The following is an 11,053-nucleotide window of genomic DNA, read 5'->3' on the forward strand; positions in this document are numbered from 1 at the left end:
GTTGTGGGAGGAAGGAGGATTTGTTTGCGTGACGTTTGAAGAGTTTCAGACGATCTGAAAGCGTTTGCGTATTCTGTGTGGGAAAGAAATCCAAACTTCAACTTTAAAAACTGTAAAACATATCAAAATGTCAGTTCAGGTATGTACCATCCAACTTCCTGTGACCTGTTTAACCTTTGATGTTTCCATGACGACGTCTGCCTGAGCTGTGGCGCTCTGAAGAGGGCTGGCTGTTGTCAGCTGCTCAGCCAAAAATCCCACAAATTTTAGCCGCGTTTTGCGACGAGTCACTATAAAAAAAGCCGCAGCATGCTCTTCCCAATCAAGCTGCACGTTTTGGCGTGTGATTTGCACGATTTATAACTAATTGATTGATAACTAAGATGAACATTAAAGCAGATGGAAATCCAAAAAAATAAAAAATAAAATAAAAAAAGGGGAGCAGCAGCAGCTTTATAAAAGCGGTGTGATTACTCCACTATGACAAGATGTTCAGAAGATCCTTCAAATGAACCAAATATGGACTTAAAAAAAAAAGTGTAATACTTTGACAAACCCTCCGAGTTTGGTTGAACAGTTTGTATAAAGTGCATGTGAACAAACGCCGTTCACACGCCGAATCACTTCCTCTTCCTCACAGCTATGACAGAAGTGTGACATAAGTGCTATCTAAAGACAACTTCCTCAAAAGAAAGAAAAAAAAGCTCAAACACGAAGCAGGTATGGCACTTTTAAAACCCAACACAGGCGTATAAACAAGTGACTTTATTTCTCTTTCGTGGGTTATTGTGGCGTCTTTTTAGAGACCTCTCCATTTGATTTGTTGCAATGCGCTTCCTCGGATATTTACGTCCTTTTTCTTAGACGACAGTGACAGAACGTACAGACTCACGTACACAATACAAAAACCTGGTCGTTTTTCTTTGCGAGCCCACGTCCCCGATGCCCCTGTATTCATGGCTATCAACTTGATTAATACTTTAAGGACCCGCCTTTGTCTGGGGATTTGTTCAGAGTGGCTGAAAATGAAACTGGTTTCTATTTCATTATATACAGGAATTGATATCCATGAGTACAGGGAAATGCTGGAGACGGGCGCAAAAAGGGGGCGCCACACTGGTCACGTCGCTCTCATCCCCACGTCGACCGGATGGTTCCTCCTCTAGTTCTCCGCTCGTGCGCCGATTGGTCCTCAAGAGTGTCCCAAGGGTCGAAGGAGACCAAGGACAACGCTGCCGTTAGAACTGTGGAGAAAGAGTTCATTCTTTACCGTCTGTAAAAGTTATATCGCAGCTTGGCGGTGAACAACAACAACAACAACAACAAGAAAAAAAAAAGGAAGGCTTACATTCTTGAGGAATTCCTCGGCAACAATACGAGCCCTGGCGTTAACGGACAGTTTCATCTCGCTGATCTCCTTGTCGATCTCCTCCATGAAGTGGATGACGAAGTCCACCAGCTTGTGTTTGTACATCTGCTCCGTGTGGAAGTTGGTGATCAAGAAGCTGATGTCGTAGCCCTGTGGGACACGCAACAGAAACCAGAGTCAGAAACGGGTCAGGACTTCCACGCATCCCTCCGTCGTTCTCCCACGCCTTTATACCTCGACTGGCTTCCTCCGGAGAATGAAGAAGTTCTCCGCCCGCATCATCATAAAGCGCATGAACTTGTGGCAAAGGATCTTCTCGATCTCGTCAGCCTTTCGATCAACCACAGCAGAAACGGGTTTTAATGTCTAAACTAAAATGACCACTTCAATATTGAGCAGATAAGGGGAGCTCTTAGTGACCTGTTTGACAGCGATGCTGACTCTGACGGAGTTGATGGAGCCCTCGATGAGAACCTTCTCCTTGTCGTTTCGGCTGATCACCACGGGCTGAAGCAGCAGCTCCTTACTGCTCCTGAAACCACACGCACAAAAAAACCCCATCTCAGCTCCCCAGTTATCATGGGAGGACACCTTTCAAATCCGTCTCAGCCAGCGGCAGGGCCTTGCCCGTGCTTGTGTTGTTTTTTTTTTCCTCCCTCCTTCCCTCCCACATTTTCTGGAGCAAGTCGGCACAAGCCCTATGCCCGTGCGACAGCTGCGGATGATCCACCTAGAGCTTGAGGGCGAGGGGAAAACACAGGGGAGGAAGGTGGACGAAGAGCTTCCGGCGATCCCCGTGCCCACGCACACGTACCTGACCTCCACCTCCGGCTTGTTGTGACGCTCCACCACCTGAGAGGAGAAGTTCTCCAGGCAAAGGGCCGCCTGCAGGGTGGCCCTCACAGCGTTCAAGTAGGGGCGCAGAGTCGCTGTCTGAGGAGAAACAGAGGAAGATCTGGGTGTGTGTGTGTGTGTGTGTGCAGAAGGAGTCCTGCAGGTCATCAGAGTCAGAACAAACAGAACCAGCTTAGTGAGCCTGACCCCCTGAGGTCAGGTTTGACTGGAGCCAAATATGGACATGGATGCAAACATTACGATCCCCCAAAAACATCTACTTAGATTTACTTTGCCAATTTTTAAATAAAGCAGTATTTAAAACAGGAACTAATATGTGTTGATTTCTGTTTGATGTATTTAGTTTTGCTTGCAGAAGCAGATGAGATGCTTCCAGGTGAGAGGAGTTCATCGATTATTTCCTCTTCTTCCCACATTAAGGCTCGTCGCGCCTCGCGCTCTATTCAATATTAATGCCGCTTTTTTGCCCAAAAAATAAAAAAATAAAGAAAATGTCCGTTTTTTTGAGAGAGCCACCTATGACAGTACTGACTGAGGGAGAAAAGGCCCGAGAGGAAAGAACAGCTCAGCTAAATCAGTCTAGTCTCTGCATACCGACCGAAGGATGCCCGTCCTCTGCTTCTACTGAAGCCAACCTAAACCACGGCCGCCGCCACACGATGAAAGCTAGCTAGCTCATTTCCTTTTCAGCGAAGTCGCGGTTTGTTCGAATAAATAGCTGAATAATAATAAAAAATACATGAATTCGTGTAATGCAGGAGACTTACCATTTTTCAGCCGTACAAGAAGGAAGTTCCTCAGCCACGCCTGGGACAACGCTTCCGTAAATCATTCATAGTAATGTAAAGCTAGGGGGTGCGTTTGTTTATCTCCACTCAATGTTTGAGGAAGCGGTGCCTTCTGTAACGCTTATACGTTTGAATGACTACTCCGCCCGGCTGGAGAGGATTGAGAGGAAAACGAGCACACAGCTTGGTGCAACCATTTCGTTTTAGAAGGGGAATTTACATTACTTCATGGCTGTTTGTTCATAGTTTATTTCGAATTTTTCGATCTTAATTCAAATAAAACATGGTGTTTAAACTTTTCAGAATGTATACATGAGATAATAATTTTCAAATTGCAGATTTAGCGTTTAAGTATTTGTCCAGTTGCGCCTTGATAGAAAATGGTTTATTCCGATGATACCATTGTAGTGTGGGTGGCTGTTGTAATCGAAACTTGGCTAATTTGTTTTGCTGCGTTCAGAAGTGTTAATTTGTCCAGTATCTTTCAGAATGATGTAACATATAGCTTCACGCCGAATGTTTTTATTTAGTTTTAAAAAGGCTCAAATTTAATTTAAATATGTTTAGACACCCCCCTGAGCGCAATGGTTTTTCCCATCATGGACACTTTTCACTGACGGTAAATATCGCTGCTCCTAAACGTGACAAATAACTGCTTATGTTCCCCCTGTGTGTAACAAGAAGCGTGAAAACGTGCGTGTGTGATGTTTGTGTGAGTTTTGTAAAATACGAAAACCGCTGTTAAAATGTAAGAGTAATTCGGGCTCCGTTAGGCCCGGAGCTGAATGAAGCGCCCCTGTGTGCGTTTTCACGTACGTGCTTTGGGTGTTTGATATGAAACTTAGAGCCAGGCTCCACTTTGTGTGAGTCCAGTGATCTCTAACATCATGTCCTTCCTGTGATTGCGTTGCATTAATCAGACACTGACAGCTCCCCCGTCACGCTGCATCATGAGCGAGCTGAAGGACTGCCCCCCGCTGAAATACTACGACTTCAAGCCCGTGGAGCATGTGAAGCTGTGTCCCCGGTACACGGCGGTGCTGAGCCGCTCAGAGGACGATGGCATCGGCATCGAAGAGCTGGACACCCTGCAGCTGGAGCTGGAGACGCTGCTGTCCTCCGCCAGCCGCCGCCTCCGAGCCCTGGAGGAGCAGAGACAGGTAGGTGTCTCCCACCTGTGTGGAATAAGACTTTCATTGCCCTTTGGTGTTGTGCGCATGTGAATGTAAATGTGCAATCTCAGATCCTCACAGACTGGCAAGACAAGAAGGGAGACAAGCGCGTCCTGGGGAAAGACCCAGATCCTGCGGCCCCATCCCGCCACAAACCGAAGAAGCAGAAGCAGGACAGCAAGGGTGGACCGGGTCCAGGTCCTGGAAGACCCAAATCTAAAATCATGCAGCCAAAAGTACAAGAGTATGATTTTCCAGACGATCCACAAGATGTTCCCCGCACACCTAAAAATGATGCTCCCAACAGGTCAGCAGCATCAGGATGCTAACTTTCTCTAATAATTATATCATCAAAACAAGGCTGTTCGGAGACGTGCTGTAAAGCTTCCTTTGTGGTGATTTTATTCTTGTATTGAAACTGGTTTTCAGATTCTGGGCTTCAGTCGAGCCATACTGTGCTGACATCACAAACGAAGAGATACGACTACTGGAGGAGCTCCTAAAACCTCCAGAGGACGAGGCCGAGTATTTCAAAGTATGACGTAAAACTCCAGCTCCTGGCGTCGAGCCAGGACGTGCTGCGCGGCTGAAAAAAGCCCACCGAGCTTCACGGCTGATTGTGTCACCCGCAGATTCCAGCGTTGGGGAAACACTACTCGCAGCGTTGGGCTCAAGAGGACCTGCTGGAGGAGCAGAGGGAAGGAGTACGAGCCAGCGACAAGAAGAAGAGCCTCATGGGAGGGCCGCTGTCGGAGCTGGACGCGAAAGGTGAGGACACACACCACGGCAAACTGTCTTTGCTGCTCAGACGTGTATCCGTGTCCGTTTTAATTCTCTTCTTTATGTCCAACATAGATGTAGACTCGCTGCTGAAAAAGTCCGAATCCCAGCATGAATCGCCAGAGGACGGGTGTCCCTTTGGTCCTCTCACTCAGCGCCTGCTGCAGGCCCTCGTAGAGGTCAGACTCACGGTTTTCTGCTCCCGCATATCTTTCAGTAAATAAATGTCGCTTACAAGCACTGGACCGATAGGTGAAAAAGCATCCAGTAACCAAAGAGAAACCTGCCCTGGAGAACCTTTTAAATAAAGACCACCTGTAAACATTCCAAGAAAATCTGTCTCCTTGGAAGCAACATATAACAAAACAAAGGAGGACTCTAGATGTTTACTCAGAACTATGTGTAAAGGTTTTTTTTTTCTGCTTTCTTTCAGGAGAACATTATATCCCCCATGGAGGATTCTCCGATACCAGACATTCCAGGAAAGGATGCTAACGACGGCGCCGGGACGTCTCCTCGGAGCCAAGGGAAAGCCTTTAGGTGCAGTATTTCCTGCGTCTTATTGACGTGTGGGACAGTTTGACAGTTCGGGTCGGGACCCTGCCGTGGCTCGTGAAACACCCAAGTTTGGAGTGAATTTACTGTCATTTGTTTTTGCAAGAAAAAAAAAGCGACGGTCATAAATTAACAGTCCCAGTCTGCTCAGACTGCTGTGTGGACATCTAGGGACAGTCAGGGTCACCGGTCTTCCACTTCTGTTGGGTTGTGAGTTTGTAGTTTGTACGATCTCAAAAGCACCGACATCAGTTCTTCGTTTAAGAAATCAGCTTTTTGCTTTTCAGACATTCGTTCAAACAGACACTCGTCTTTCACGTGATCCGTCAGGATAATAACCAGTTAAATTCAAACTGTTATAAACTAGTTCGTTGCTCCTTCTTAGTACCCCATCTTAATATTTGAAAGATCTGACATTTACACAAGGGATGCAGCAGAAAGAAGTGGAAACAGACGAGGTATTTTTGGTGACAAACAAATATTTCTGTCTGATCTACCACAGGGAAGAATGTAAAAGCAAAAAAAAAACTAAAATATCTCTTGAATGCATTAGGGACGTGTCTTTAAAATTCAACACATAGGCCCAGAGTCATCCTTCACGTCCACGTCCCGAGGAGGTGAAGCTGGATATATTAGAGTGAATAAAAACGGCAAAAAAACTCAAAACATTTAACCCAGAAGTTGCACAAAAGAAGAAAAGAAAAAGGTCGACAAAACTCCCGGAGCAGCTGGGTTTTTTTTGCCTGAACATTTCTAATTTCTGTCTAATTCCCTGAAGCTCTCAAGACACTAAGAAAAATCACATGAATGTGTGTGACAGCTGCATCGGTGCAGTCTACAGACTAAGGGAGCCTCTGTGTGCACGCAGTCCGGCGACGGCGGCGGCTTTGTCTGTTATTCACGTCTCTGACATGACATCGGGATTCAAACTAAATGTTGATCTAATAAGACAACGAGTGAGCTGCTGGCCCGGTTTACAGTTTCCACAATGAGATCAGATCTAACACTTACAATACGAGGGACTTGATTTTACACATGAACACAAGAAACACGCTCAGGGTCGATCAACTCGGCTGAAGCGGCCACCATTTTTCAGGTTGACAGGTTTATTTCCCCTCCTCGTCAGTGGATTGGAGGTGAAAAAAAATCTAATTTTCCACAAAAATATGATGAAATAATGACTTAGAGTCAATCTGATAATTAATCTTTCCTGCATGTAATGCTGAATTTAGAAATATTTGTTATAAGCAGGATTAACCAGGAGTTTCAGTCCCTCCCTGATCTGTGTAACTGTGCTTAAGGTGCTGATTAGCCGTTTTCGTCTTCTTGTGTCATTGCGTCTCCCCAGCGTTCCTCACACGCGTTCCTTGGAGGCGCGAATCAAAGAGGAGCTGATAGCGCAGGGGCTGCTGGACTCGGAGGAGAGACCCGGGCAGGGAGGGGACTCTGAGGACGAGGTCCTGGCTGAGCTGCAGAAGAGGCAGGCCGAGCTCAAAGCCCTCAGCGCCCACAACCGAAGCAGGAAGCAGGAGCTGCTCCGGTGAGGGCCGAAACAGCCGCGTCGGTAAGCTCCCATCAAACGTAGTCAAAGACCTGACCCCCTTTTCTTGCAGGCTGGCGAAAGAAGAGATGCGCAAGCAGGAGCTGAGACAGAGGGTGAGGGTGGCCGACAATGAGGTGATGGAGGGATTCCGGCGGATCATGGCGGCCAGGCAGAAGAAGCGCACTCCCACCAAGAAGGAGAAAGATCAGGCCTGGAAGGCGCTGAAGGAGAGGGAAAGCATCCTGAAATTATTAGACAGCTAGAGCAAGTTTTTTTTTTTTTTAATGTTGAACGAATTCCCCTCTCCTCACACAGTCAGAGTTGGATTTATATGTCGTAGTTTTAATGGTTTGTACACGTGAAAGCTCGTTTGATCCAGAACATTCAGTATGCATCTTTTTTTTTTTTTTTACTCTGTGCTGGATTTTGTTCTTTGTTGAATCTTTATATTGCCCTGTTTTGTTTACAAATGTGACGTGAAAATGGTGTTTTGCAGGTTTTTTTTGTTTGTTTTTTTCTCTCTAAAGTCAATTTCGATGACAGAAGCAAACTGTTGCAACTTATTCCATTAATAAATATCACATTTGCTGTTGTTGTTTTCTTCTGCTTCAGATTATTGCCCATTTCCCTCATGTGCATTTGCACGCAGACGTCTTCGTGATTTACTCAAACCGGCAGCCACGCGTCCGTTTTGACTGTCCCAGCTGGTCCTGGTGATAATGTCGCGCCGAAAGTGTCGCCTTCCATCACGCCGTCGTTTACAACCACAGCAGACAGACTTTCTGTCAGAGAGGCGGCACGTACTGTAACGCTTCAAATGAGACCAAATTTAGATTATTTTCCCCTTAAATCTGGCTTTAACTAAACTTGAACCCTTTTCCCCTGGCTCCACTTCTTACAGACGTGTTCAGCTGAACATCTGCTCATCATGGGCAAGAATATCACATTAATTTGGGGCTTTTATTGATTTTATTTGGACCGCTCTTTTTCCGTAGTTAATCGTGCGATTTTAACGATTATAAAAAAGAAGAATGCACAAGTTTAATTTACTTTGGATTTTTTTATGATTACAGAGTACAAATTATTGACACAGGCTCAGATATATTCATACTAATATTTGATGAAACGTTCATTAGAAAGTTGCACCATGACCACATGCTTTTTGTATCCAGAGAAAAGCTTCTGGCATAATCCTGGTTGGAGATTTGACCCCTCTTCTAGGCAGAATCAGTAGAGTTCATTCAAATTGGTTTCGTGGCACAAGCCTGGATTTCAAGCATTGTCCACAGGTTTCTAACAAGGTTGAGGTCGGTGCTTCGGTAAGACAGTTCCAGAAACTTAATGAGAGCAGTTTTATCCAATCAGAAGCCAGTCCTGACGTGTTTGGGGTCATTCTCCTGCTGGAGCACCCAACTGTGTCCAAGTTTCTGTCATCTAGCTGTTCTTCTTCTTGTCTCGTTCGGCATCCTCTCGGTCTTAGATGATCTAAAGCTACCCTCGGCGGCTCCTGGCTTGTTCCTGAACATCCTAATTTCCTTTCATCTGAGGGTAACAGGTGAAAACTGGTCAACCCAACGTGGGCTGTCAAACAAATCCTCTTTAAGCTGGCAAAGAGAAACTACCAGCTGCAGCCAATCATCTTCACTAACAAGAAATAACAACGCTAGGCATTGTCAAATGAAAATAATTTCTGATGAATATTTGAGGCTGAATATGTTATATTATTTAGACTTTGTGTGGGTTAGAAAACAATGTTCTCACCTTTGGAGTTGTATAATCATTCTTACTTGGAAAAGTAATGCTTAAATATTTAAAAAACCTTAAATTAATGTGACATTCATGCCCATGATGAGTGTTTGAAATATATATATGGTGATGGTGCTTTTAATTTTCCCCCTTTCTTAGAAAAACATTTTAAGCAAAACAAACAAACAAAAAAAAACCAAAACAATCCTCTCCCTCACCACTAGATGGCACTCACCGCCCTTTTTACCGACCAGGTGGGCAGCATAGTCGCTTCTCTGAGTTAATGGTTGACTTTACGCCCTGGCACAGTGTGTGTGTGTGTGTCACTGTGGTGTGTGTCCAGTGTTCACTTGAAGCTACACTCTGAGTGATCTTGATCCCAGGATCAAGCAACAGACGGTGTCTCACAGAGAGCAGCTGTGCCTTGGGGGGTCACTCAGTTCAGCTTACAGAGTTGGGGAGCAGCACAATCAGGGCCTTCGCTTCCTGACCAAACTGTCTCATGGCCACAGCAACAACTGCCTCGATTGGGCTCGGCGTGCACCGAGAAGTGGGAGAACAAGCGGCCATCACAGCTGAAGAGTCAGACTTTTTCACTGGGCTCTCGCTTTTCACCGATTTGACTATTTCCCCTTGTTGTAGGCACATCTTTTGTTCTAAAAATAAAAAAAATGCAAATAGTAGAGACATGTTAAAGAGGTAGTTGTGTGTAAAACTGATGAGCAGTTACTATCTTACCTGTTGTAGATAGCTCTTTGAATGAGTTTAAAGCTGAGTCTGATTTACTTTGGAAGTTGGATCTCGGATCTGGGAATGTTGTCACACCCAACTCAACCATGTTCCAGTTATAAGTCAGTAAACAAGCCTGATTTGATCATTTGTGTTTTCAGTGACCAGACAAACTATTACAAGCAATACAAGCCAATAATAATGGATTTTTCTGCATTCAAACATGGGAGCAACATGGTTCCTATAAAGGTACTACAGCAGTAGCTGTGTGGCAAATTTCATGAAATACAAACCAACAAAATCCAAAACAGATAGTTTATTACTGCAGGTATTAGTGCTTTTCATACACGAGGCAGCCATATTGGATTTTTAGGCCAGTGTCGTCGTGAATCGCCATCTTTCCGATTTGGAATTCAAACTTCAGGGGGCGCTCCTTATATCCTTTTAGTTTTTCCGGAAATTCCAGCTTCGGTTTACAAATACCTGAATCGACGAGCCAACAACTAGCCTGAGCAGATCCAGAATGGAAGTTGACTGCTGCCGCCTTAAGACAACTTGAGGAATTTTGTTATGGCAGGGAGCAGGAAGGTGTGACGTCACCCAAGAACAAATGATTAGCGGGAACTTAATAAGAAAAGTACGACTCAGGGGGAAACAACTTGGTAAGTGGGAATTCTCGTCACGTGAATGTCAAGAATGTGGCAGTGACTGAGTGAGACCACGGTGCTTCTACACACTGGGATGGATGATTGGTGGGTGAGAACAGGTGGGCGAACGAGCAGGTGAACAACAGGTGTCCACTGGCAGAGTCTATAGGGAAAACTCGGTAACAAAGCCCGGGAACATGAATACACAGAAACCTAACTGCCTGACTGAACTGGTGATGGAAAGCTTGTAACAAACTGAAAATGTAGGGATGGCAGGTGTTTTTGTTGTACATCTTTTGTGTTTATGTCTAGATTTATTCCTTTGAGCTCATGTTTAGCTCCTGGTGTGTCACTTTTTCAGTTTCTGCTCTCAGCTGTTCACCCAGTGTATTCAGTCCAGGTGTTTTCTGTTGCTAATCTTCCTCAGCCACTTATATCCTCCTCTGTCTCACCTTACCTTCAGTCAGGCGTCGTCAGCTCATGCTGTAGTCCGGTTTTGCTCCTCTGTGTTCTCCTGCTTGTTGTTTTGTTGCTGCCACGTCAGGCTTGCGTTTTCATCCAAGTCCCCCTGTGTCAGCCTATCTCAATCGTGGCAGAAAAAAAAAACACGGATATAAAGAAAACTCAAAAGCAAATCAAAGCATAACAAGGATAAAATGTTAAAAGTGGTTTGTTTTGTGAACGCTGTTTTATCAACCTTTACATTGTTGTGAGTTGTGCTTTACACAGTTATTCTGGCAGAAACATTAGGATACTCCTGATGGAAGTGCCACACAGGCTGCACAGGAAGTGCTACAGCCAGCTGCTGCTGTTTACACTTGTTATATAACCAAATAATTCCATGTGAATAATTGTGTAATGCAAAGTTG

The 11,053-nt window shown here is 45.0% G+C and overlaps 2 protein-coding genes across 4 annotated transcripts; one reads left to right on the plus strand and one right to left on the minus strand.

Annotated features, from left to right (window-relative positions):
* Nucleotides 1-750: 750 nt before the first annotated feature.
* arpc4l (actin related protein 2/3 complex, subunit 4, like) lies at nucleotides 751-3,144 on the minus strand. The gene is made up of 6 exons (XM_017425147.3): nucleotides 2,992-3,144; nucleotides 2,184-2,302; nucleotides 1,790-1,901; nucleotides 1,604-1,699; nucleotides 1,349-1,519; nucleotides 751-1,244 (listed from the first exon to the last, which is right to left on the minus strand). The coding sequence occupies exons 1-6, from the start codon at nucleotides 2,992-2,994 to the stop codon at nucleotides 1,239-1,241; spliced, it is 507 nt and encodes a 168-aa protein (XP_017280636.1). The 5' UTR covers nucleotides 2,995-3,144; the 3' UTR covers nucleotides 751-1,238.
* Nucleotides 3,145-3,449: 305 nt separating this feature from the next.
* On the plus strand, nucleotides 3,450-7,663 carry tada3l (transcriptional adaptor 3 (NGG1 homolog, yeast)-like). 3 transcript variants are annotated; one of them, XM_017425151.3, is made up of 9 exons: nucleotides 3,451-3,631; nucleotides 3,933-4,172; nucleotides 4,256-4,491; nucleotides 4,614-4,719; nucleotides 4,817-4,952; nucleotides 5,040-5,143; nucleotides 5,398-5,504; nucleotides 6,868-7,059; nucleotides 7,133-7,663. In XM_017425151.3, exons 1-9 carry the CDS (start codon nucleotides 3,572-3,574, stop codon nucleotides 7,323-7,325), a joined length of 1,374 nt encoding a protein of 457 aa, XP_017280640.1. In that variant the 5' UTR covers nucleotides 3,451-3,571; the 3' UTR covers nucleotides 7,326-7,663. The 3 variants fall into 3 exon arrangements, with proteins under 3 accessions (XP_037831224.1, XP_017280640.1, XP_017280641.1); XM_017425152.2 differs by lacking the exon at nucleotides 3,451-3,631 and adding an exon at nucleotides 3,714-3,824; XM_037975296.1 differs by lacking the exon at nucleotides 7,133-7,663 and having other exon boundaries at nucleotides 3,450-3,631; nucleotides 6,868-7,063.
* The last annotated feature ends 3,390 nt before the right edge of the window (nucleotides 7,664-11,053 follow it).

The sequence above is a fragment of the Kryptolebias marmoratus genome, linkage group LG4 (assembly GCF_001649575.2).
Source record: "Kryptolebias marmoratus isolate JLee-2015 linkage group LG4, ASM164957v2, whole genome shotgun sequence".
Lineage (NCBI taxonomy): Eukaryota > Metazoa > Chordata > Actinopteri > Cyprinodontiformes > Rivulidae > Kryptolebias > Kryptolebias marmoratus.

Bases quoted from the DNA above. Each gene is read 5' to 3' on its own strand.
- tada3l (XM_017425151.3), top strand. From the start codon at position 3,572: ATGTTTAGACACCCCCCTGAGCGCAATGGTTTTTCCCATCATGGACAC. The intron at 3,632-3,932 runs GTAAATATCGCT...TGCATTAATCAG, and splicing joins ATGGACACTTTTCACTGACG to ACACTGACAGCTCCCCCGTC. The intron at 7,060-7,132 runs GTGAGGGCCGAA...CTTTTCTTGCAG, and splicing joins AGGAAGCAGGAGCTGCTCCG to GCTGGCGAAAGAAGAGATGC.
- arpc4l (XM_017425147.3), bottom strand. The intron at 1,902-2,183 runs GTACGTGTGCGT...GTGTGGTTTCAG, and splicing joins AAGCCGGAGGTGGAGGTCAG to GAGCAGTAAGGAGCTGCTGC. The intron at 1,700-1,789 runs GTCACTAAGAGC...GTTGATCGAAAG, and splicing joins TCAGCATCGCTGTCAAACAG to GCTGACGAGATCGAGAAGAT.